Consider the following 25,088-nt stretch of genomic DNA (forward strand, 5'->3'; position numbering starts at 1 on the left):
CCAGGCAGCCAGGGGGAGTCAATACTAGTGTTACAATTAAAGCCTAATTTTTCAGTCTTCATAACTCATTGTATCTATACATGCTTTCACACATTTTCTAATATTTTTCTACCTGAGACCAAGATAAAACCATGTCTTTAAAATATGGTTTAGATTAGCACTTCTATTGTCGTGAGTTACAGAAAACTAAGCAGAACAAAAGCTTATGTTCATGTTTAATCACAAAGTTTAAGTTGTACATATGAAAAATGACCACATCCTTACTTGAGAATTATTCTTTAAAACTCCACACAGGACAGTCCCTTAGCAAGTTAACTCAGCATCAGCTGTCTCCTGCTAACCAAACAGGACCGCTGTACCAACCCACCACACTTATTTAGAAGCTTGATGAATAAACAGTTGGTAAGCTAAAGAGATAAACATTTGCTTAAAGGGATTCATGCTGGGAAAGCATCCCTCAGCTCAGACTTCGGCTGTTGAGATATGCAGCAGCAGAGAACAGCACAGCGAAGGGAAGGCAAAGCTTGCTATTCCCTCATCACAGCAGAAAGTATTCAACTTATGCTAGCCAGTATTACTGTTTTGAAGTTGATAAATCAAGTAAGAAACATCTTATTGTTCACTACCCAGCCAACTGACATTTCAACAAGCTAACTATATTAGCTACTCATGCATCAGTTTCTATAAGCTATTTGAATCAGGAGAATCTGTGATTCTTTCCCTAAAAATAACTGACTTTTAAAGCAATCATCTCTCCTAATTAAGCAGAGCCCATGATGCTGTTGGGTGCCACCGAGCACAAGAGCTGACTCGGCAATCACATGTCCCAGTAAGGTCTGGGTCCCACGTGTTTCTTCCAGTGCACCGAATGCACCAATACAATGTGTTTTACATGTCTTGTTGAAATAATGCTTTTTTTGTGTTTAAATAGATACCCAGGTGAAATTCCTCCTCCCCTTCGCAGGCCACGTGTCTAACAAGCAAAGTTACATGCAGCTAATCAACCCATTTTTTCCTGATAACATGAAAATTGCCTATTGGTCATACTTCGCAAAGTTTTCTCCATTACTCCCACCTCATTTAAGATCTTATAATAGCACTGAAATTACATTTGAGAGATTACGTGTAGAGTGTCCTTTCATATTTTGCAAGCAAGGAACATAATTTAATCCCACCACAGCTGGAGGCAGCGAGCAGCAGGTGCTGCAGCCACCTCGTGAACAGACCCTGCTGCACTGTGCACCCAAAAGCCCCTCCATCAGAGGGGAAAGCATACATTTATCTAATTCCAGGTTTATAAAACAGGACTGAAAATAGGATTACAAGATGTTATTTTTAAAAATGGGGTTTTGTTGCCACACCAGTTATAAACAGCAGACAAACATGTAACCACAGTACAAAGGGTAGAGGTAATTTTTATAGATACCTGCTACGAAAAGAAAGGGCTACGAAAGGACAATGCCAAAGGGCAACAATCAGTGTTACACCAGCAGAATGCAAAGTATTCGCTGGAAAGTTACACACCCTTTCCTATAATCTCTTCACATACTTCTTTCTGCCAAAGTCCAACCGAAACATAATTATTGATGAAAAACAATTTTCCACATACTCTAAACTAGGGACCAAATATCAACGTTATTTTATTTTGTAATCTTTATTTTCAGAGCTTTTCATCAGCTGAAATAATAGCTGACTAAAGCACAGTATCTACCTTCAAATGGTATGCCCACACATATTTGTCAAATTAACAGAAAACTACCTTGCCTAGATTATTTAAGGAGAAATTAATTCACATTTTCTATCCAGCTAGCTAAAACTGCATCTCCAGTGAGCTCAGGGAAGAAGATCAGGGCAAGGAGTGGAAGGAAGCAGGCAGGAGTTGTTAATCTTGCTAGAAAGGAGATTTTCTAGACTGCAGAGAGCCAAGACATGAACACTGTGACCACAGTGATCCTGCACAAAGCTCCCAAACGGCTGAATTTCTTTGCCTCCAGTTCTCACAGCACCAAGTTCACGAGCTGAGGTGTTCTCAGCTGCTATGTTTAAAAGGCTGAGGACATCTGTTTCTTCATATTCTCCACGTGAAAGAACAGACTGTGTAAAATAGCATGCATTTAAGCAGAAGCACAGAAATCAAGGGGCTGCTCTGTGGCCGGCACCATTATGACTGAACCCGGCCACAAGGAAACTGTGGCCCAGCACCGATACGCCAGCGGCCCCCAGCTTCATTCAGCAACAGCTTTTATCACCCCTGACACACACATCCTTCCGACAAAAAGCTTAACCAGCTGCTAAACCAAAGGTGGTGTCAAACCATGGAGATTTTAGTAATAACATAACATTATTTAAGTCAGCTTTGTTTTATAGCAACCTCCTCATCCCAATACGCTATGAAGTGAGCCACCTGAATAACCAGGCCACTGCCCGCCTTCCCTTCCCGATGCTAACTCATGTCATTGCCGCAAGATGCCATAACTGTAGAATAAGGAAAAATAAAAGAAGCACTTCAGCATGAACTGAGAACTCATCACATGAAAGCAAGCCAGATAACTGCAACCATCACCCATTTACCACAAAACACTTTTATTTGAAAGTAATTTGCTAGGTTGTTGTTTGTTTGGTTTTTTACAAGGATGGTGAAACACTAATTTCTTAGTTGCTAAGATGTAAATTTTAAAAATAAAGAAGTCAGCCAAACAAGTTATCATGAGAATATAGTCAAACCTCAAAAGGGGAAGAAGCGATCATCTTTACTTTTGTTATCAACATCTTCTTAAAAATAAAACCAAGATTTGGATGCTTCCAAGCAGTACCATACCGCAGAAACACCAAGCGCTGCTAGAAGCAACCCTCTTCCCCTACGGCCACCTCTAACTCACAGCAGCACGCCAAGCAATACAACGGCCTGCATACCCTTTTATTAATCCAGGAAACTTGTTGAAGCATAGATTAACATCCTAAGGTTAAAGTGATTTACACAGCCACCTATGAAGTTTGAATTAACTTTTAACAATTTAATGTCCACCCTCAATAGGGAGTTTAACTCTGCCTCTCTGTCACCTCAGCTGATAAGCAAAATCTGTGAGTTTGTATCATTTCCTTCTGCTTTCCCATCTTCTCACCAAATCTTTCGCCTTTAATCCAAAGAGCAACTTTACAAAGCTTGGAATTAAGGATCCAATGGAACGATGGTGGTGTCAAGTAAGGAGCTCTGAATACAAAGTTTTCCAGCCAACCAACACCACCAAATCCAGTCAGTACAACTATAATTCACTTGAACTGCATTCATATGCTTCAAGTCCACAAGAAGGTCCAAGACGAATTCCCCTGTGGTGTTAAAATTGGGCAAAAGCAGTGTGATGCCCTGGAGTGAGGATGAAACGATTGTATCGAGAGCAACTTTGCTCTTGACAAACATAAAATGAAAACCTGATGCTTTATTTGATGTTACCCTCGCCAGGTGTTCCAGTAACACACAACTATTTTAAAACACTAAGCAGGAAATCTGTTGTATTTCTAAGGAAAATAAATTGTTCCAAAATGACCTCATACTTGCAAATCCTGATACTTCTCACAATGAGCCATCCTCAGCAACTGCACTGAGGTATCAGGGAAGCTGAGGAAACCATAAATCCCCCCAGTGGCTCTTTAGCACTGCCCAGTATGTTGTGTGCTTCATGTCATATGATAGGGGAGAGGCAGCACGGTCCCCAGACAGCTGCATCCAGCCACGGCCACCCTGCACCCACCATGGGCCGGCTGCTTGCTGCAGCAGGGCAGGACCCCAACAGCCAGTAGAGTCCTTCCAGCTCCCAGACTGCAATGAGCCTGGACTTCATAGATGCTCTACACCCACCCTGAACCTTACATGAGGGGTCTTAAAGACTGCAGGGTCAGTTCAATTCTGCACGGGGAACAAGAGCAGAAACTTGCACAGCAGTACCAGCACTTCAAAGCCACACATAAGAAACAGCTGCGTCAGCAAGTTCCAGACAGATTGCTCTCACATGCAAACCTGTCCCAAAGAGCTACGCAAAACCTGTCTCTCAATTCCACCCCAAACACATTAAATTCCCATTGCAAGAACATATGCTTGGCTCACTCGAGGCTCCCCACACCCAACCCACATGGGCCGCCAAGCCACCCAGGATTCCCTGGTTCACACACAAGAACCTGCTTCTTTACAGAAATGCAGAGGATGGCTGTCAGGATTTTGCATCCCCACTTTTTCCAAGGTAGGACAAGACAGTTGCCAGGATTTACACGTTTCAGAGCAAACAAAAATGCTAGTATCTTCTAAAGGTTTGTTACAGATTCAGCTGTATTACAGATAATATACTTTAAAAGAAACATGACACATTTCCGCCTTTGAAACAACAGTTAAACCATATGGTAAAAGCTTCCCAAATTCCACTGACATTCAAGACGACCATCAGGTACGAAATCTTACAGAGAAGGAAGCTGCATGGTTGGAAGCTGCCACAACCTCCCCCTTTGTTTGTTGCAGAGCTGCTGCCTCCTCTTCAGCGCTCCGACCAGAAAGCACCAAGCAGGAAACAAGGCTGGGAACAAACTTCAGCAGAATCAAGCACTCGGTCGATACCAGGACAAGGATTTTAACACTCTCTTGGACAGTGGCTGAAATTCTCTGTACTACTTTTTTTATTCAGAAGTGCCTAGATTTCAGTAAAGCAAACAGAGTAATTCTTGGAGCACGGAGAGCAGGTTGTGTAAGCTGTGACGAGGAGGCTTCCCTCCAGCCTCCTGCCATTACTTGCTTCACAGTGATTCCGCAGGCTCCTCATACAGATTGAATGCATCTTTTATTAGGAATCCTGTCAGGCTCAATAACGACTTTGTCACCCTTAGGGGGGTGTAGCAGGAGAGAGGAAATGTTACTCAGCACGGTTTATGGTTTTCATTGCTTCCCTTCCTGTTACTTCATCGAAGGCTGGAATCCACGCCGCTTCCTTTATTCTCTGTTTAAAGCCAATTGTAAAAATAGTACTCCCAAATTCTTTCCTGGTAAAGTAATACCAGAAATAAAAACACAGAAACATGTTTTAAGTTTTCTGATCCACGTTTTACATATTCAGGTATCTATACAGCAAATTCACCCACCCTGGCAACGCTGGTTCAAGAAGCTCAACCTATACACCCAAACCAGATGATACACACAGCAGCTGGACCTGAAATTTGCAGGAGGATCATCAACTACAGTTAAACAATCGTAGCAGAGTGTACAGTCCCTTGACTACAAGGAATATGGCAAGATGAACTAGAAAGCAACTCTTCCATCTTAATTTACTCTCCTTGTTCAGTGGCATAAACATTTGACTTCAATGAAAGTGCAAGTGGTGCAAAAGAACATCAGCTCGGGACTCTTCATGTAACAAGTAACAATTCCCTTTAAAGCATCCTCCTACTTAGCAAGAGGTCATTAAAAAAAAATGTTTAGATACAAGCATCGAGGCACTATCAGGGAGGAGAAATTATGGATTAGTCAGGTGAACGAAAATGTCAAAAGACTTCAGCAAAGTATCTTGCTGAAAATGACACAGTTTAAGTAGCACTCGTAAGGAATGAAGAGTCATCGTGTCGGGTAAGAAATACCACCAATTCAAAAAGCCTAATTAAAGTACCTCTCACAGAAAACACTAGCAGCAAACGCATGCATGATATTAAATCACTGCCTGAGACTGCCCCCAATAACATTTGTGTAAAATATAGCTCTGAAGTAGCTGAACCAGTTTATTCTATTATTCAGAAAAAATGGCACATATTCCATAAAGTCTTCTGTCTACGGTAACAGCTGATGGTTTCCTGGCCTCAACTGGCAGTCTACTCGCTACAGGAGTTTTGAGAAATTATGAGTTTTCCCAGGACATTGCTAAAAATCACAATTCCTTTATTATGAGTGGATCACTACACTTGATCTGTTGAACAGTTTCAAATAAATCTAAGAAATCAAATCCTTGGTCATAGTCTTTCACACATCCACAACCTCTTGGTACATATGTCCATCAGGCAGCTACAAAACCTATTATGACTATGACACAGGACTCCTGCCTCAACTCCAATCTTTACACTTACCCATATAGATGACAGATACTGTTTTTTCCAAATGAGGAAATGTCAGTCTAGTTATTATAGTATCTTTATACAGGAGAAAAGAGATAAAAAGGGACTTCATTTCACTCTTTTGTAAATCCAGGAAGCAATTACAATCGACAGCATCAGTTATTAACAGCGTAGCCACAAACAGGAAACTAAAATCTGGCGCTTTTGCAAACTGTCAGAAGCAACATTTGCACACTTGGATTTTTATCTTTTTTTTTTTCCTGCAAAAGTAGCAAGTCTCTCAATGGAGCTAATACAGTTTTCTTACATATTATTTTCTTGTATTTCCTTATAACACGCACACAGGGCTTCAGGCACGGACCTAAGAATGACATTCTACTCCTAGGAATAGAAGTATCCTCAACAGAATTTGAAAAATCAGATCTTGTTTAAGAACAGAGGACCTAGAACCACTATTACAGTTTATTCATAGACTGAAAGCACTTCTATTCAGCACAATACTTGTGAAAATTAAAAAAAAAAAAACCCCAAAAAAAACACACACACACAGAATTTTACTACATGAAAATAAAACCAAAAAGTTTCTCTACTCACCAATAGCTTCCCACACCCAATACAGATAAACACCTTCCACCTAAGAACCCTGGACTATGTTGATATAAGACTCTGGTAGAAAGAAAAACATTTAAAAGGAATGAGGGAGGGGAAATTTTGTATTATTTTGACTGCTGTTTCATCACACTGAGTCAGCATTTCTGGAACCCTGACTTTGCCAGAGAAAAAACTTCCTTTGGAAAAGCTGATTTTGCAGAGTGAAATAGCAAGGGCCCTGAACTGGAGAAACAGGAACATCAAATGCCGTTGCTTCAAAGCAAGCAGCTTACGGATAGTTTTGAATATCCAAGGCATAGTTCAGCCCTTATCACAGTTCAGAACAAAAATACAGCTATGAAAAGTATCTTCAAGTGAAACATTACTATAAAGTTCCCAGACACTTATTACTTGGTTTTAAAAGATCTTTCAGACCTATATGCTAGAGAACCAAAAGCAAGCTGCCTTGAAAACACTGAGCTCCCAGAGCTCAGGATGGAAAGCTCAGAATATCCAAAATTAATCTCAATGCTTATGTCTATCACAGACCATGATTTTATACTAAACATTTTTCAGTAAAAGATCAAAGACATTAAAAGCAGCCTCCTTACCCAGACTCCTGAAAAACTGCCCAAAATCAACCAGCAAAATGGGCTATTTCAGGCTTCCAGTTCAATGAACACTTTGTCGGTCAAGTGGTTGACTACTTGTCAAAATTAAGTCTCCCTTTCAGAGGACAAGTGTCCATCAAAGGTTAAACCTTTTTTGTTGTAACTCCAAAAACATCAGCTTGCTTGACTCACAAAGAAACTCCCTGCTTTAAGAGAAGCAGGCAAGAAAGCACCTACAACTCAAATTTCCTTTTAAGAAAAAAAGAGGAATCATAGTAGGAAAGGTCAGAACACTGAAACACGAAGGAAAAAAAGGTAGATTCTTATTTAATAAGAAATTTGGTACAGAAACCTGGGGATGCAGAGAGAGGAGGTGGAAGATGAAATCCAAAGGTCAATTCTATGCTTAACGGTAATGACAACTTGGGAGTACATCTGTATGCAACTCAGTCGTACTGAACATGCAAGTTCATTACCTATCTATGACTTTGCTCTTACTGTAGGGAATGCTCTAGTGTTTTGCTCTCATTCCTCCCTCTTGGACTAGAGCTCCACAAGCTACTAATGCAGATTCAGAGTACTTTACTGAAACAACCCTGTTAACTCTAAATGAGCTCCTATCCTAAAAACACTAGCTCCAGGATAGGTGCTGCAGGAAGGCACAGAAGCAGTGGTAATGCTGTTTGCCCAAACACAACCTGGTCCCACAGACATGACAAAGAAGAATGAGCTACGTACAATGACGAGATAGGCAGATAGACACACAGGCAGACAGATAGATAGCTAATAACAATACATACATGCAAAGGCAGGAGGATGTCCTACTCTGAAAACCAGTACCGCCTGCTTCCCCCACCAGATAAAGCACTAAGCAACTGCTGTTTCATGTTTAACACACAAATACACTCTGTTGCAAGTATTTCCTCACCCAACATACCTTTGCAGCAAGTGAACATTACTACCAAGGTCCTATAACTACAGCTGCTGTTCAACAGGTATCTCATGCACAGAAAGACTAACAGACAGAATAATACTTTACTGCAGTTTGTTTCCATCATGTAGTCAGATATTTTATACAAACGGATAAGAATATAGTTAATTTTATAATGCCACATTTATGGTTTTGCAGTATATAATGTCTCATTTCTTTGTAAATTCAAGCAGGCAAAGATCATGTCTATCAGGAAATTAAGTCCTGCTTAATAAATAATAGTGAAGACAAAATGAAATCTCTTATCAATATTGTAACTTAAGTCACCCACTCCGTATGTAGGTAACGGGGAAGGAATACAACTCTACAAACTGACTCAAAACATTTTGGTGCATCAGTAAAACATTACAGTCACCCACTGCTTCCAGCTAAAATACTCCGTTTTAATTCAAGGCGGATAACAATACACCAGTACATTAGAAAAACATGAGAACAAGAAGATTGTAATTGGAGAAGAAAACATCACACAAGAGTAAAGCTCTTCTACAACCTTTTCCTCCAGTAGTGTTATTGAAAAAAGAAAGATCAAGCTCCAACTATTTTATTCCCATAATAATGCCATTACAAACTACGAAGGGATTCCTGTAGAGGACAATATGTTTACTAGTAATTCCTCCTGCAGCCTGATATCAGAAGAACTTGGACGAGTTCTAAGTTATCTCAATGCAGATTCCCACAATGAAATTCTACTATTGCCACAACTACTACAATATCCTCTCATGTGCAGAGAAATGCTAACATGCCTGTGTACACGTGTATCCATACATTGGGAAACGTATCCCTCACCAAACAGAAAAGTGTAAGCAGTAGCTCTTAGCACCTTCTCTCGTAGAAAAAAAAAAAAGGTCAGATTTACCCTACTGCTGTATTTGAATGCAAACCACCATAGCAAAACTCTAAACACTGACACTCTACCACTGCTTTAAGATCTAATTTTGTATTTCTCAACAATACCTGTGCATAAACCACAAAAGCTTATGGATTCAGACTGAGGAGTTACAGTCTATGTATACATTTCATGTATCTAGGTTAACAGGTTTCAAGTTTGAAACCAAATCAAGTATCAGAGGTACAGATACCTATGCACTTCCCTAGTAATTACAATTGATCATTGATGCATAATGTTACAAAGGGAATAATTCTACTTAAGGAAATTAACAGCTTCAACATTAGCAGAAACAAACAAGTGTATTGTCAGGGACTGAATCAACCACGAGTTAATATTGTTACTCATTAATATCTAGCTCCAAATCCTGCAGCCTACCTACCAGGCACTCAGCTTCTCAAAGTGCAAACTTCATGACTAACATCCACAGAATTACAGACAAGATGCTGAACAACTGCCTTCCCCACCCCTGTACTAAATCAAACAGGAACTAATTGATGACACATGAGCCACAGGCTACTTTGGGTAGGTTGTCATGTCTGAGACGATACTAAAACCTCTTCCACTCCAATGGGCCATTCCATCCTTACAGACACCAAAAACTTTAGAGGCTGTAATCACCTTTGAATACAAACCTGACAGAAGCCAAACTCAACTTTCTCATTCCTATGAAGCCATGATCAACACTAATTTATAATGCAACGTGCCAGAGATTGCTCCAACACCTCGCTCTTCCAGTGTTATTCAACCACAGCCTCTGTGGAAGTGTAATAAAACCACTTTTAAACAAATCAGTGTTTCATCAAAAAAGGAAGCTTCTTCCAGAGAGCAAGAAAGACTACCATTATTCACTGAAGATGAAAAATAAGCCTATTACAAAACTTAATCTAAGTATCAAAGTTAGGTTTATAAGCAGCAATGCAATGCACCAATTTAAGACTAAAGACTTAGCAACTCTCACTGGAGGAGAAGATTCGTACAGGGTGATGAAAGGCAAAGTCTGGACCCAGAAGCAGAATGCTGCAATGAAAGATTACAGTACCATGATCTCTGGACAGTCATGCTCGTGACTACAGACACGCAGAACGCACATTTTAGATCCCAGCCCCCTCCCCCCCAGGAAAAATGGAAGGATCTGGTATTGTAGCTCAGAAATTTTCAGTATTGTTGTTGTATAGAATGAAGACATCCCTGCTAGGTGTTCTCTTGAAAAGCAGTGCATGTAGAGTGCATTAGCCTCTATTCAAGCAGCTAGTCTACTGCAATACTTCCTAGGTGCACTCTGTGCAAGTGTCAGGAGGAGTGGAAGACCTGTTATCTAAAGCTTCTCAGTTTATTACATATGCATTCACAATTCTGAGCGCTACAGAATTATTTCAAATAAAAATACAAACTTTTGACTACAGCTCGGGAAAAATCAAAGCAACATTACTGTTTGCAATACTAAATGCTGAACTCCACAACCTCCAGATTCGCTGGATTTGGGAGACCTAAATTAAGTGCAAAGAAAATTCTCAGCTTTTCTTAAAAATACAGTTATATTCGACTCTGGCTGGTTATGCAGCATCTGTTAACTATAGGTCTGCTATACTCCATAATCCCCTTCTTTTAGCTAAGGTGTACAGGGAGGGAGGAGGGAACAAACCAAAACAAAGTTCCTCCATCGAGCTGTGAGCTCCACCCAGAAGTGCAACCCAAGGCACAGGAGTCAGGCTGACATGGCAGCTTGCACGTCTGTGCTAGCCTAAGAGATCTTCCCTAATAATCACACCGGGTGGATCATGCCCCTTAATTCCTGGACTAGTACTGCCTACCAGTTGGGAAGAACCAGCACATTTTGAAGACTCTGCCAAGCATCTTGTCAGTCACGTATAGCAGCATCTATGGAAGAGTTTGCTGAAGGAAGCCTTGCCACCCAACGCAAATGGAAGCAACAAATGTATTTGACACAAGGTCAATAATCTAACACAGGACTGCCAGTTTGCTTCCTACTTCAAGTGGGAAACAGGAACAGAAACTCCTTCTGCAACAGTTGGAAAGACCACTTCTACTTAGCCAAACCAACACAGCCTACCATAGGCTGGACATAGAACCCTGAGAATGCAGGGGAAAGTAACTCAGATTTAAGTAAAATCTCCTCCCTAGATAACCTGCAATATCTGGGGGCCACTGGCAAGCACAACTCTTTGTTACAAGATCATAAAAAGCCACCCAGAGTCAGCATAAGAGCTCCCATCACTTTTTTAATGCTAAATACACAATACAGTTTACAAAGGCAGACCTCACTCTCCAGCTCTTTCAAATGCAAATTGTCAATGAACAACACTACATCAGTTCTGGAACTATGTCTTTGTAGGAATTCATATTTGGCCAAAAGGTCAAACTGCATGTGCCTGCAGCACAACACACCACCACACAACAAAAATTCTTTCCCTCCAAACCAAAAGGACCAATGTTTGAGGCTCATTATTAATCAGTCTTTGCAGGACAGACTGCTTAAATGCCAATGCCTTAAATCAGGCACAACAAGATTACAAAGAGAGATTCCCTCATGGCATTTATTTTTGTTCTATTCGGCAAGAATTTGCTAGGTTCTCTCAACGTGCTAAAAGATAAGCAATAAATTAGCAGAGCTAAGGAACCTAAAGAAACCAGATGCATAACGCTAAATAATTTGTGCGTGCTTCCCTGAACTACGGGTATTTCCAAAATACTGTCTTGAAATCATCAAAAGAGGAAGAAGGGTGTATCACAGTTCCATCAAACAAAGGAAAACCCTCTATATTTGAAGCCTGAGGTCACTGGAACAAGAAGACCTCCTAGTTTTAGAAATAGCTTGGCTGGCAATACTAGCATGAGCAAAACTAAAACAGTTTCCTGGCAGCAGCAGGCCTCTTACAAGAAAGGACATCCAAGCTCTGGGCATCCTTTATAGATCTGTTCTCCAGTACGCTTCTCAATGAAAACTAATTTTGGCATGTGCTTGCTGGGTTTCTCCCCACTCCCCCAAACTGGATGTTTATCCAAAATGCACGGTCCTCTGAAGCATGCAGCTTCTTTGCCATTGACAAGTCCACCACCAGCCACCTTTTAATGCTAAGAGGCTCATTTCCACCTAAAGATCTCCAGCTCCTTACACTCTTGTGATGGGAGCATAAGCACAGCTGCGTACAAGGGTTATTAGACAGTGCTACGTCACGGGGCCGCCACCAGCAGCACGTCACCGACGCCTGGAACAGCGGTACGGCTGGGGTGCTTGCACAACCGCTTTGAGATACTGGGCTTCCTTCCCGCGCTCCTCAGAAGCGGGGCCTGGCAACAAGTGGGCAATACCTGGGCACTTCTGGCCCAGCTTCCTCCCACGGCATACATACAAGTTTGTTAACACAAAGTATTATTTCCTTACTATTTAGTTGCACTATAAACAGATACCCAGCTCTCCCTGCACAAAGCGACACAAGAATCTGTTTTGTCTAAATAAACATTACAGAAAAACTCCTCTGTAAAGTTTATACAAAATAAGTTTTGGTATACTACTCGAAGAGATTTTCTTAATCTCTTCATTTTTTTGTGTGACTTTTGTTCAGTACAGTATTTGGGGACTGTTAATACTGTTTCTATGAGGAATTTAACACCTACACGTCTCAACTGCTTGCCCTCCACCCTTATGCAGTTTTGGATAACAAAAGCAGAAATGTATTTTTTCTTCCATTTGGCAACTTTTCTGAATGCCAAGTGTACTTGCAGTTCTCTCCCACCTCCTTCCACACCCTTTTCTCGCCCTTCTTCAGTATTCTAGTATCCCCAAGGAGTTTCTAGTGAAAGGTCAGTAACAAGGCACTGGGCTTGCCTTTTAGCTCAGATTAACAGTTTTGTAAAACACACCCTTACTACCTAAGGAGTCCTTGAAATTCACTGTTTAAATTCAGATAATACAACAGAAAACACTGTTTTAGAAGAGCATTACATTACATATTTAAATTTTCATTCACGGGTGAAAACTTTTAGTTAAATTACCACTCTGCAGATGAAACCAAGTGCATGACCCCACTGCATGGGGAAAGGTATATACTAAAGGAAGTAAGTGCCAATAAAGAATTCCAGGACTCCATCATAATTTCTGGTTTCACTCTCAGAGCTGTCACAGCTGCCATTAAAATGAAAAACCAGTTTTTCAGGAACAGTAATTGGAAGCAAGGATAGGAAAAGCAATCTTAGAGCAACAGAACTCACACGCTCCCCGGAAGATCACTGGGAAACAGCCACCCTGATTAACTTCATTTGCTCCTTTAAAAAGGTTTAAGGTTTGTATGAAGGAGAAGTCTTATACCCTTCTGAAAAGAACCAAACCCAGCTTGATACTAGAAAGTTACAGGTACTAGATTACCCCGTTACCAGCTTGACCTTAGCAGACTGGAGTCCAAACAAGACGACGCTGCAGTCGCTATCTGCTTGCTGACGACTACTGCAGCACACTCGCCAACACGCAAGATACTCCACAGCTGTTCCGTAGCATTAGCAGTCTTCCGTGACAGCAACGGTCAGAAAACGGGAGTCATTTTTCAACCTCCAACTGGCTAAATTTACCGCCACCCTATTAGCATAGGTTAGAGAACCAGGCCTCATAATATTCAACCAATAATAATGTATGACCTAGTCTGCAAAATCACATCTGTTGAGACCTAAATCCCACATTTACTGTGAAGATTATCACAAAGCGAGCTGCTGTCATCTCTATTCTTTAGTTACTGTTACTTTGGCCAACAGTTTTAAAGAGAGAGATCTGTAAACACTATCTGTGTAAGCTTCCAGCACGCTCTGACAACCACACACTGAAAACAGCGAGTTTGTTTCACAATAACCTCCCAGATGCAAAAGCCTTGTTGACATCCACATTGTCAGGCCAGAAAACCCAAGAATGACTGACTGCTTCTTGGAACAAAATAAAATAAATAAGAACAGGAAGGACAGGCACCCCCTTCAGGACATCCCGCTAGCCCCCTGTAAGCTTGCTGCTACAGAGAGAAGGGCTGCACACCAGGGCATCTGAGGGCAGATAAAAAAAGCCCACAAAGCAGAGGCCACCAGCATAATCAGCCCAAGAGAGCAGGTCCCCCACCAGCCACCAAACCCCCCTGCTGAGGCAAGCCATGGTGTGGGAGCTCTCCCTGAGGGCTGCTGTCGCGACAGACTGACAGCACGAGGCGGAGAGAGCTTTTTGCATGCCATGTCTCACAGGCAGCAGCATCAGCCACAAAACCCTCCTCCAAACACACCCGGGCCCCTGTCAGAGATCAGGCTGCAACACCTAACCTCCAGGTTGTACTTTCTGAACCAAGGTGAAGGAAAGAGGAGTGAAAGGTGAGAGACCTGGAGGAGACTTTGTGCTGTGAGAATAATTTCAAAGGAAGACTAGGAGCTTTACGTATGCTGGAGATGTTTGATTACAGATTCCTACCTACACTCACACCAGGTTCTTAAATTCTTTTAACCAACAACCAGCCAGCACTGAATCAACAAGCACAATGTTATCTAAATCAGAGCTAGAGTATCTCTCCGTATCAGGGCTATAACGGAATGAGAAGCTTACAAACAAAATAAAATGCCACAAAAAGATCAGACCACACCTGGTAACAGGGATTTCTGACAAAGTTGTTCCTCCACACACCAGACTCTAGACTCCTTCAAGGATGACACAAAATATTCAAGAGCATTTATTTTAGATGAAGGACAGCTCTTCCAGAGGGAAGGGGAATGAAGACAATCACCTGCCATCACCAGCCAGAGGAAGCTCTGGCCCCAGATCCAGGAGCAGAGTCCCCACAAAAGCACCCTCTAAACCAGCAAGATCCGCAGCAGAGCTAGCAACACAATCACCTTTTTTCCTCCCATACAAGATTCACACGTGTAAGAGCATCTTAGAACATAAAATAATTTTTTTAAGGTTTTTTTTAAGGTTTTAAAGGAAATTATATGTATCTTCCATAAAAGGTACCTAAAGGTCATGTACATAAGGCGCGCAGTAGACACCCATACATACGCACACACAGAACAGTCACAGAAAGTAAGCAACACTGGCACACAAATAACAAAGCCAAAATGTTTTGTTACCCCTTTTGTTGTGGCCCTGCTTCCTTCAAATGAATCCCAACAAGCAGGAGCAAGTAAAATTAGGTAATAGCCTCTGACTTTTTTGTGTAGCTACACAAAAGAGAGATACCGTATGTTCATTACATTTAATTAGCATGTTCAGATTCAGTAATTCCACGAAGTTTTAGACACAAGAAGTACGCAAAGCCACAAGACCAGGCAGCACACAGCTGTGCTCATCAGTTGCATCAGCATTCCTCAAGCTCCCCAAGGCTCAGGTCTAGCCAAGACAGACCTGCCAGTCGAACTGCACACTCTCTTCTTCAGGTGGGCTGGACCTGCACTTTGAGACAGGAGCGCTACACGTTTCAAAAGGCTAAGACCATGCTTGGAGATATCCAGTCACTTGTACCCCATAACAGAACCACACTCCTACTCACCACTTCATTTTAACAAATCAGAATGGGAAATTACATCCAGCAGACAAACAAGGGTGGTGGAACGGCTTTTCACCTTGTCATGTGTAACTTCGTGACTCACCGAGCAGAAACCCTGAACCTGCTGCCAACAATGCCAACATGCATGAGCCATTGTCCACAGTTATTCGCACACTGTAATTTGATCTTCTCTTTAATACATCCACGTTCTGTATAGCAGACTTTACACTAAATGAAGGAATCTGCATTAGTCATGACCCAACAGCAGTTGGGAATTGAAAATGAAGCATCGAACTTGGCCGGTTCTGGCTGGCTACCAAGCTGTGTGAAGCAGGTAGGAGGAAAGGGGTAGGGCGGCTAACTTAGAATAAACCTTCCAATACACAAAACCAAAAAGCATCACTTGTCACAGAAGCAACATCTGGACCCTTCTGCTCTTACAAGTCTAAAGAGGTAAGGTCCTCCACAGAACAGTATCAGCACAGGTAGAGGTTAAAGTCTGCCACGATTCGTACCAGCAGGTACCGAGATGTTTGGGTTAAAGAAGGAAGTCCCAGTGGCCACAGCAAACAAAAACCCCAGGCTCTGTCCACACCAGGGAAGGCAGCAGCAAAGCAGCCCCCATGACTCTTCACACACCTGTATTAAAAGGGAGATGCTTTAGAAACCAGTGTGACCGTAACCAGTTTTTAACACATCCCACCGAGCCAACCACTGGGACATTTCCAGGAGTGATGCCGACTGCTTTGCACCGTACCGACGTAAGCACCAGCTACTTACTTACCCCATGAAAAAGCCTTGATTGGACCTCAGCTGCCAGGCAGATCAGCAACCATAAAGCCACAGCTATAGATGGAAGAACTGTTGTGATCCCAGGTTATTAACACTAGGTTAAGCGACAAACAACAAGCACTCAATATAATTTAATTTTTCTGAGTTTCTATTACAAGTTTACTTTCTTTGGCATTTCACACAAACTGAGAGGTGACGAAAATGCTTTTGTGGCAGGTTTTTCGCGTGGGTTTGGCTTTGACTTTTTCTAAGCTTTGGTTTCTAACGCTCTTTCAAAAATAATTAATCAGGAGAATTCCAACACCTACTTCAGGGCACCTTGAGTATGACAAGGTTTCCTTCTTTCCACCAGTTTCTTTTACTCCTTTCACTCCTGCCCTTGTTTTCCTTTCCAGGACAGCCTTTGACATCCCTTCCCACAATACAGGTTAATACAGACAGAGACTAAAAAAAAAGAACTCACTCACCCAGCAGCATTCATGCTGTTTTCTCTGCTTGTTTAATATTAAATTTCCTGAACAAGGAAACTTTGTTAGACAGACTCTAAACTTAAGAAAAAACTATTCGTCAATGACACTTCAATAAAGCCAGTATATGTACTTGAAGCTAGAACAGTGCCCTGAAACCTGATTTATTTGCTTGGAACCATGAATATATTTGACTGAAGTCCACAGGCCTTAACTGTTAAGAAAGCTGGAAAAAAATATTTATTCCTGTGAACCACTAGCAAAGTTTCCTTGCAGGTATTCCAGACAGACAACAGCTGCAGAACCAGAAGCCCTCCTCTGTGAACATGGTACCTTGTCTAAGGCTCAACATAAAGTTATTTGTGTCTCAGAGACATAAATAATCAAAAGCCTAATACTAGCAACACATTGTCTTGCTGCTGAAAGCACAACAAAAAAGCTCAAAAAAACTGGTCAAAAACAAACAAAAAACCTTCCTAAGACAGACACTGAAGCCCTTATAGCTGAATATTTACATATATTAACGTCTGGTTAAAAACTGGTAAATGTTCCAATATTGTATTTTGGTTCATTTGAAACAACAGATGGATTTTATTTTTTAAGTGCAACTAATTTAGAGCTGATTTCAGCTTCAGAAAGTGTGTTGTACTTAAGGTTCCAACTAGTGATAATCTGAATTATTTGGGTACTGAAACATATGCCAGGTTGTTGAATACTTCTGGCCAAGAAACAGGCAAACCAACTGTACATCGCAGGCGTGGAGCTGTGGCCACACGGCAATGAAAACAACTGTAGTAAAATAACCAAATATCACCGATTTTAACTAAGGCTTGGCACATTCTAAGTTGCCCCTACAATTGGCCACAGATTAATAATGCAAAAAGGAGGTTAGTTTTAACTACCCAGAAGAGAAATCTAACCTTGCCCAGTCATGACAAGGGGGACACCGCATTTTAGCTGTGCTGGTTTCCCAGAGATGTTTATACGACTGACTACCAGCAAACATGCATTGATTGGTATCTGTTTGCATTTTTGGAATAAAAGATTGAGACGTGTCAATCAAAAAACATCATTCTTGATGATCTTGGAAAACAAGGTGCAAACACAAAGTTTATGAAAATTAATTACCAAGAAGTAAAATGAGGTAGCACCTGAGTTTGCATGCTTGGCTTTTTTTATTACAGGAAAACCACTGGTCTAACTGAGATGGAGACTTACCAGACTACACTGTATTAAGATATAATAATATATCTTAATTATTAAAAATAATAAGAGACAACTACCAACCCAAAGCATTCTTACAAGACAAAATAGAGAAAAATGTAAGCACTAAAAATTTCCTAACTCATCAAGCTGGCAGCTGAAGAGACGCAGCTCTCCCAAAGCTCTGAGGCTTGTCAGACAATCCTCCAGGATTGTCAACGCTGTATTTATCATGAGCTTAAATACATTAATTTGATGAGCAGCTTGGGGGGGGAAGGAATGAAGTGTTTTTGTTTTACCTTCAACTGAAAGCCATGTGGCAGGGAAGCACAGAAGGAAAAAGAGAAGGTTTACTACCGTTTCATTAAAAGTAAAAATTTCAGGACCTGCTTCATTAACAAGGAAACTTATGTTCTGCTTGTGAATAAGACAATCTTGAGAGCTGTCAGCCACCAATATGATATCCATGCCACTCCTCAGGTACCACTGTTCTGAACTTTAATTTTACTAGATGGCTATAAAAAGAAAAGAGGTTTTACAACACATTTTATTTAAAGAGACTAATCCAGTATTTTCTAGTCTTTGAAAGATGCCAACAGCACATGATGTCGACGAAGCTGCGTGCAGGACCGGAGTGCATGCACTCCCAACTCCCTCTAAAGCTGCAGTCACTCAACATTTTTACTAATAAAACAGAGGATTGTTTTGCTTTGAATTTTTCAATCATACAGAACGAAAACACGACTGCAATTGTCACCTTCACAAGACTGCTTATAATGTATTCGTAATTACATTACAAGGTTTTATGTTCTTGTAACTGTAAATAATAATTGTTGTCATATGAGTACAGAAAGGCAATCTGCATAAGGTACAGAACAACCCAGCCAGGAATTTATTAGTAGTAAACTGCAGGCATGTCAGTACGTGTTTGCAATGACTCTGGTTATCACCAGGGATAACCAATACATCAACTTTAAAGGTCTTTTCCAACTTCCAAGCACAGTCACATGCAAAGACGGAACCAAGTCTCTGCAAGGGAAGGGAAGAAAGTTACACTGCACCAGTCAGTTCACCTTCGATGAGACAGTTTGGGGGGGCCCTCTGGCAGACACCAAAGCAGAGAGCTAAGAACAAGCCCAAGTATTTAACACCAGGTACTGCTGGTTGTCCTCAGAGTCTGAGCTCCAGAACTGCTACTCACATGACAAAGTCTTAGAAAGCATCAGCTATGAAGGAACAGATGACAAAAAAAAAGAAATGGAAAACGGAAATGTAAGACAGAGGTTAGGTAGTAGAAAATTATGACAGGAGTCAGGTTTCCATCACTTCTCTTTCCCTGTTTAGGAGGCCCACATACTAACAGTAAGGAATTTTTAGTAAATACACCCCAGCATCTGCAACTTCATTTAATACAAATTTCTTTTCAGCTTTAAGGTAAATGCAAGCATAAGCATTTTTGTAGTGATTCTACAATCCCGATGACATTACATGGCTATCCAAAAACAACCCTGTTGTTAGATTAACACTCCTAAAAGCTCACTGCAAACTACAGAAACAATGGATTTTAACAAAGGTTAATCCCCTGTTTCACCTACTGAGTTTACAGAAAATAATTAAAAGGATGAAAAAACCCACTTCAAAATACCAGTTATTTCTGGAAACAAGAAGCAGATGTTCTCCTCTGTTTGGCTCAGCTGTGCTACAGTACAAGAGTGCCTTTGTTATGCTGTCAGCAATAATTTATTTTATTTATTACAGCCATTTTATAATGCCCATCAATGTACTACTTGTGCATGATTTAGATTCATGCAGATCTATTTCTCATATATATAAGATATTGAGAAGCATCACATACACGCTCAAAACAGCAGACACTGTTATGACACAATTGTGCAAACTGGTTTTTTTCCTCTTTCCACTGCATTAATAAAAAGGGAACAGGAAGAGAAGGAGGAGTTAGTATTGCCAAATGAGGCTGAATTAACGTTAATTGAGAATTACTGAAACAAGACAAAGTTAGGAAAATACAAGAGCTTGAAGTATAAAAATAAACTCCAACTCTTTAAGTCCAACGCAAGCAAAGCCTTCTGAACCACTGAAAGGAAATACTATCTAGAATAAAGTCATGAAGAACTAAAAGGAGACTATGTGGGGAAGAAGACCCATCAAAAATGGAAAAGAGCATGCTCACAGGAGAATTAAAAAAAGGAAAAAGGAAAAAAAAGGAACATAATCATTTGGTACTTTGCCTGATCAGTCACTGAGACCTTATCTGTAGGTTGGCATTAAACCACTCCCCAAAGGACTAACATCACTGCCTTTGTATGGATCTGATAAGGAATTCCGGGCCTCAAAAAATTAAACCTTTAGTGACAGCATGCACCCATAGTGGCATAAACATTAGTCTTTCCCTCCTACTGCTTTGAACAAATGATTTCCTTCTATTAAAATATTCCCAAATCACTAATGTCCCCAACCTGTGACACAAGAAACAGGCACCCTGATGTGCACCACAAAGCTAGAACACCGCACGGAGGAATGCGAATCCCACATTCCCAACCTGTTAGAACCAGAGGATCTGTGTGTGTAAATACTCGCACATTTAACACCACACAGACATCAGCACAACCCTGGAAGAAAAATCCAGATAGTAAAATATTTAACAAGTGTATGAAATCCTATAGTTCAAATATAAAGTATTACACTCTTTGCTTTTTTTAAAAAAGTGATTGTGTCCGATTACTACAAAGGTTTCCTCTATCTGACAAGACAGTGCGCGCTGAAGAGATGATTTTTTTAGGATAATGTGTCATCAAAAAGAACATCTGAGAAAACCCTTGCAAATTCTGCACTTTCAGACTGAACCGGAGAGACAGGCAGATTCCCATACAGTGTCAGCACACAGTCACAGTCAACCTATGTAACCAACTAGTCATAAGTTTTACTCAAGCAGGACGTAAGTTTTACTCCTGGAGTGGCAATCTGTCCACAAGCAGACAAGAAAGGTAAGCTTGCATCACATACCTGTATATTTTTATGATGCACCAGGGCAGAGGGAAGAAAGAAAAGAAAAAAAAATTCAAATATTTCCCAGCCTTTGGTAGTACTAAAGAAAATTTCTAAATGGAGTAACAGAATAAACAGAACAATATTACGTGAAAATGTACACATCATTAGAAGTTAGCTACAATCTCTAGGAGTTCATCAAAATAATTCCCTCCACCAAATAAATTAAAGATTATAGCACAGGAAGTATCTGAGCAACAACAACCAAAAAAAATCAAGTGTGTACATGTCTAATATGCATAACTTTATACACTCAACAATTAGCAAACATTGGAATGTTACCACAACACTGAAAACTTGCCCTAACAGAGATTTTTCCAAACAAAAATATTTGTAGCATCAAGATTTAAAATTTTTACTTGAGCAAGCTATCAAGATAGTTCTATAATTTACTTATTTTAGGGCATTATTTTAATATCTCCGTTCTTAGTTCCTTAGATCTTACAAAGTAAAACGAAAAAGTCCTAAAAATCAGAATCACACGGATAATTGTAGCACCCATAAGCAAAATCTGACGTATGGATTATTTATCTGTATTTTTCCAGTGACGGCTGTACAGATGATAGTTATGAAGCACCAGACCACACTGCTAATCAGCGCAGCCCCAACCCTGTAATTTGTAGTACCCAGGTAAACTGCTCATATAAACTGCAGATCAGAGAGGGGCGCAGAAATGGACTGAAAGGGAGCGAAATTCATGTGGTCAAGCAGCTTCGGCTTATCTTAAAATCAGAGTTTGGGGAATTTCAGGGGTTTTCCTGTATAAAAATGCAGTCCAAGGGCATGAGCAGCCCCATGCAGCTCATTTGGTGTGGGAGGAGCTGATGACACCTTTCCAGGAGAGTAGGAGGGCAGAAATGAATCCACACTTTTTGTCTGTGCACAAACTGGATCCTTCAAGATAGGAGTCACCAGCTCATACACCCTGCACAGGGACACCTGAAACGGGTCTGACCCCGATGGCTGCGCTAAGCAGAGGTCAGGGAAGCCGAAACAAAGTCTTGCGGCCTACAGCAGATAGAAGAAAGTTGACAAAGCAGGACACTTGGTGCGATAAACAAACAAAAAAATAATTTACACTGCAATTGTTTCCTCTGGTTGCCTTATCACCCTATATCCATCTGTCATCACATCTCAGAGCATATGCTTGGGAAATTCAGCAGAGCGCAGCCATGGCAGGGAGAATCAGTTTTTTTGCTTTGTGTCTGAACAGGTAGTACAGATCCCAGCAAGGGGACCCCTTACACACCATGCTGTTGAAACAGGGAAGTGCTTTGCTTGAAATCAGGTCAGTTTCTAAATGTACATAAACAAAAGCACCCAAAGAAAACAAAAGTGATTTGGCTGTAATTATCCACTCAGCAACAGGCAACAAGAACAGAGGACCCAATCCTGCCAAGTTTTAAGTACATGTTTAACTTTAATCACAAGTAGTCTCACTGTGCAGTGTCTCTAAATGCTTGCCAAAAAAAGGACCAGATTAACAAGGGATGGCCTTTTAAAATCATTTTAGAGGTGCTATTAGTTAGACTGGCAAAGGTTAGATGTGTTCTTTTCCACAGTTGAGATACCTTGGCAAATTCAAACCTGCACACAACCCCACCATCAGTCTCAATGGGAATCTAAATAGATCTACACCTGCCCCCACAAGCATGGTCCACTGCAGCTGGGCACAACAATATCTGACAGTTTAGCATTACAAGGTTAATCAAAATATCTATTTTAAGGCAATTTTGGCCAAAATAATGTGACAATCCTAAAGAATTCCATGATAACTGCTGGGGGGAAAACTGGGGATGGCTTAATAAAAAAAAAAAAAAAAAAACACACACACCAAACTAAAACTAAAAAGCCCTACATAGCCATGAGATATCAGTTTAGCAAGAAGCAGCAGTGGGCAGATGTTTCGGGCCAGGCCACATTACCTGTTGCCCAAAGTCAAACCCGTGACAAGCCAGCGTGGTATGCTAGCTCCTGAATGACACTGCTGTGATGAACCCAGTTGCCCAACACTGCAAACCACACTGGAAAGGAATTTTGCTAACCGAAGACTACAGCTGAACGGAAGGAAAGAAAGGTCTGAAGCAAGAGGGGAGTGATAAAAATAAGAAATAGAGACTGCTTCATCATTAATTTAGCGAGCAGAAACATAAGGAGGAATGTATCCGATATCCCAAGGCAAAGTAAACATTGGACCTGAAAACACTGGGCATTTTACGCACTTGCAAGAGTGCTTTGGAGGGGAACTGGGGTCTCTATCCTGCTAGGACATACTCCGAAGCAGCCTCTGCGTCAGATCTCCCCGAGTACTCTTTAGATAATTCACTTAAAAGGAAGACCAGGCAGGACATGCTGCTCTTCATGAAGTATCAAGGGAGAACAGATGTTTCCCGGTCTCAAAAGGGACAAACTCAAAAGAGCGTATCATTTCATACCACTAATTCTTGAGCATGTTTTGGAAAAAAAAAAAAAATCACAGTAAGGGAAACAAATAAAAAAAAGCTAGGGTAACTATGCAGACAAACTCCAATCGGCCTTTCAGCGAAACATAAATACTATCAAACATATTTCATTATTAAATGAACGCTCTGTGGCATTACCATTCCCAAAAATACACGGCTGATTACAGACTAGCTTGTGGGGAAGGGACAGAGAAGGCAGTTAATTGAAAATGTGTTTTATTGTAACTAACCAGCCTCACACATTTCTACACTCCCACTCACTGGGGAAACATCTCTTTATGAAGTCTGTGAAGCATAATTAAGTTTGGTTTTGTTTAAATCTGCATCACTGCACAGGTAAGTAAAGCCCTTCAGCTCGCTAGCTTTTCCCAGAAGTTTTGCATCACTGAAATATGCCTGATTTTACTTTTCAGTGATCTACCTCTGCTTCTTCCTACAGCTTGCCCGAAGTAGTTCGTAAGGCGCGGTATGCCCTACCGGGCGCGGTACTGCAAGTTTGAAACGCTGTCGGTCCCGAGAGGTCCGGCTTCGGAAAGCGGAAATAAGCAGAAATAAGCAAATAACCCAACTCGAGGCAGAAGTTTGCGGCGCCGGCTCGGCCGTGTGCAGGGCGCAGGCACGGCGCACCCCGCAGGGAGCCTGCGGGACACGGACCGGCGCAAAGCAAAAATAACGAAAAATATAAGTCAGGAGACCCGGCGGGGAAGGCGCTGCAGCCCCCTTACCTCCGGGGTCCTCTCTGATGGTTTCTTTCGCAAAGCCTGTTTGATCTTGGGTTCCACAGGAGCGCTCATTCTACTGCTCTGCTCCTCCGGGTCCGCAGGTCCTCGGGAACAGCAGGCGGGGGCGATGCCTCCAGGCGCGCCGGGAGTGCGGACAAACACCGGGCGGTGAGCCGAGCCGAGCCCAGCCCAGCCGATCCTGCCGCCCGGCCCCGCCGCCACGGGGGCCCCTCTCGCCGCTGCCCCGTGGCGGGGCGGGGACGCGCCCCGAAACTTTCCCCGCGCCGGGGGCCCGGCCGAGGCCGCGCCGCTTCACGGGCTGCGGCGGGCCCGGGCGGGGAGGGAAAGGCCGAGGCGGGAGAGCGCGGGGGAGCCGGGGCCGGCGGAGAGGGCAGGCCCCGGGGCGGGCGCGGTGCCCGCTGCCGGGCTGGCTGCTCACCAGGCGGGCGGCTCCTCCGCGGCGCTCGGGGCGCCTCCGGCTGCCGGCTCAGCAGCGGGACGCGGGGCGGGCGGCGCCGGCTCCCGCCGCCGCGTTCCCCCGGCGGCCGGCGCCGCTCCCCATCGCGCGGGCCCAGGCGGCAGCGCGGCCCCGCCGGCAGGAGACGAGTCCGCGCGGGCTGCGGGAAGTTACCGGCCGGAGCGGGACTCTGCGCCCGCCCGCCCGCTCCCCGTGCGCTCGGCCCCCTACG

General features: G+C 42.2%; 1 protein-coding gene across 6 annotated transcripts in view; it reads right to left on the reverse strand.

Moving 5' to 3' along the window:
* Window positions 1–24,589, reverse strand: part of RAPGEF6 (Rap guanine nucleotide exchange factor 6) — a 132,902-nt gene extending 108,313 nt beyond the window's left edge. For 3 of the 6 annotated variants that reach the window (XM_056348756.1, XM_056348754.1, XM_056348755.1), the window contains exon 1: window positions 24,403–24,589. In XM_056348756.1, the coding sequence (XP_056204731.1) occupies window positions 24,403–24,471 (69 nt within the window). In that variant the 5' untranslated portion in view covers window positions 24,472–24,589. The remainder of the gene's footprint in view (window positions 1–24,402) is intronic. The other 3 variants (XM_056348758.1, XM_056348757.1, XM_056348753.1) reach the window with 1 other exon arrangement.
* Window positions 24,590–25,088: the final 499 nt, after the last annotated feature.

Source organism: Falco biarmicus, chromosome 8 (genome assembly GCF_023638135.1).
Source record: "Falco biarmicus isolate bFalBia1 chromosome 8, bFalBia1.pri, whole genome shotgun sequence".
Taxonomy (NCBI): domain Eukaryota; kingdom Metazoa; phylum Chordata; class Aves; order Falconiformes; family Falconidae; genus Falco; species Falco biarmicus.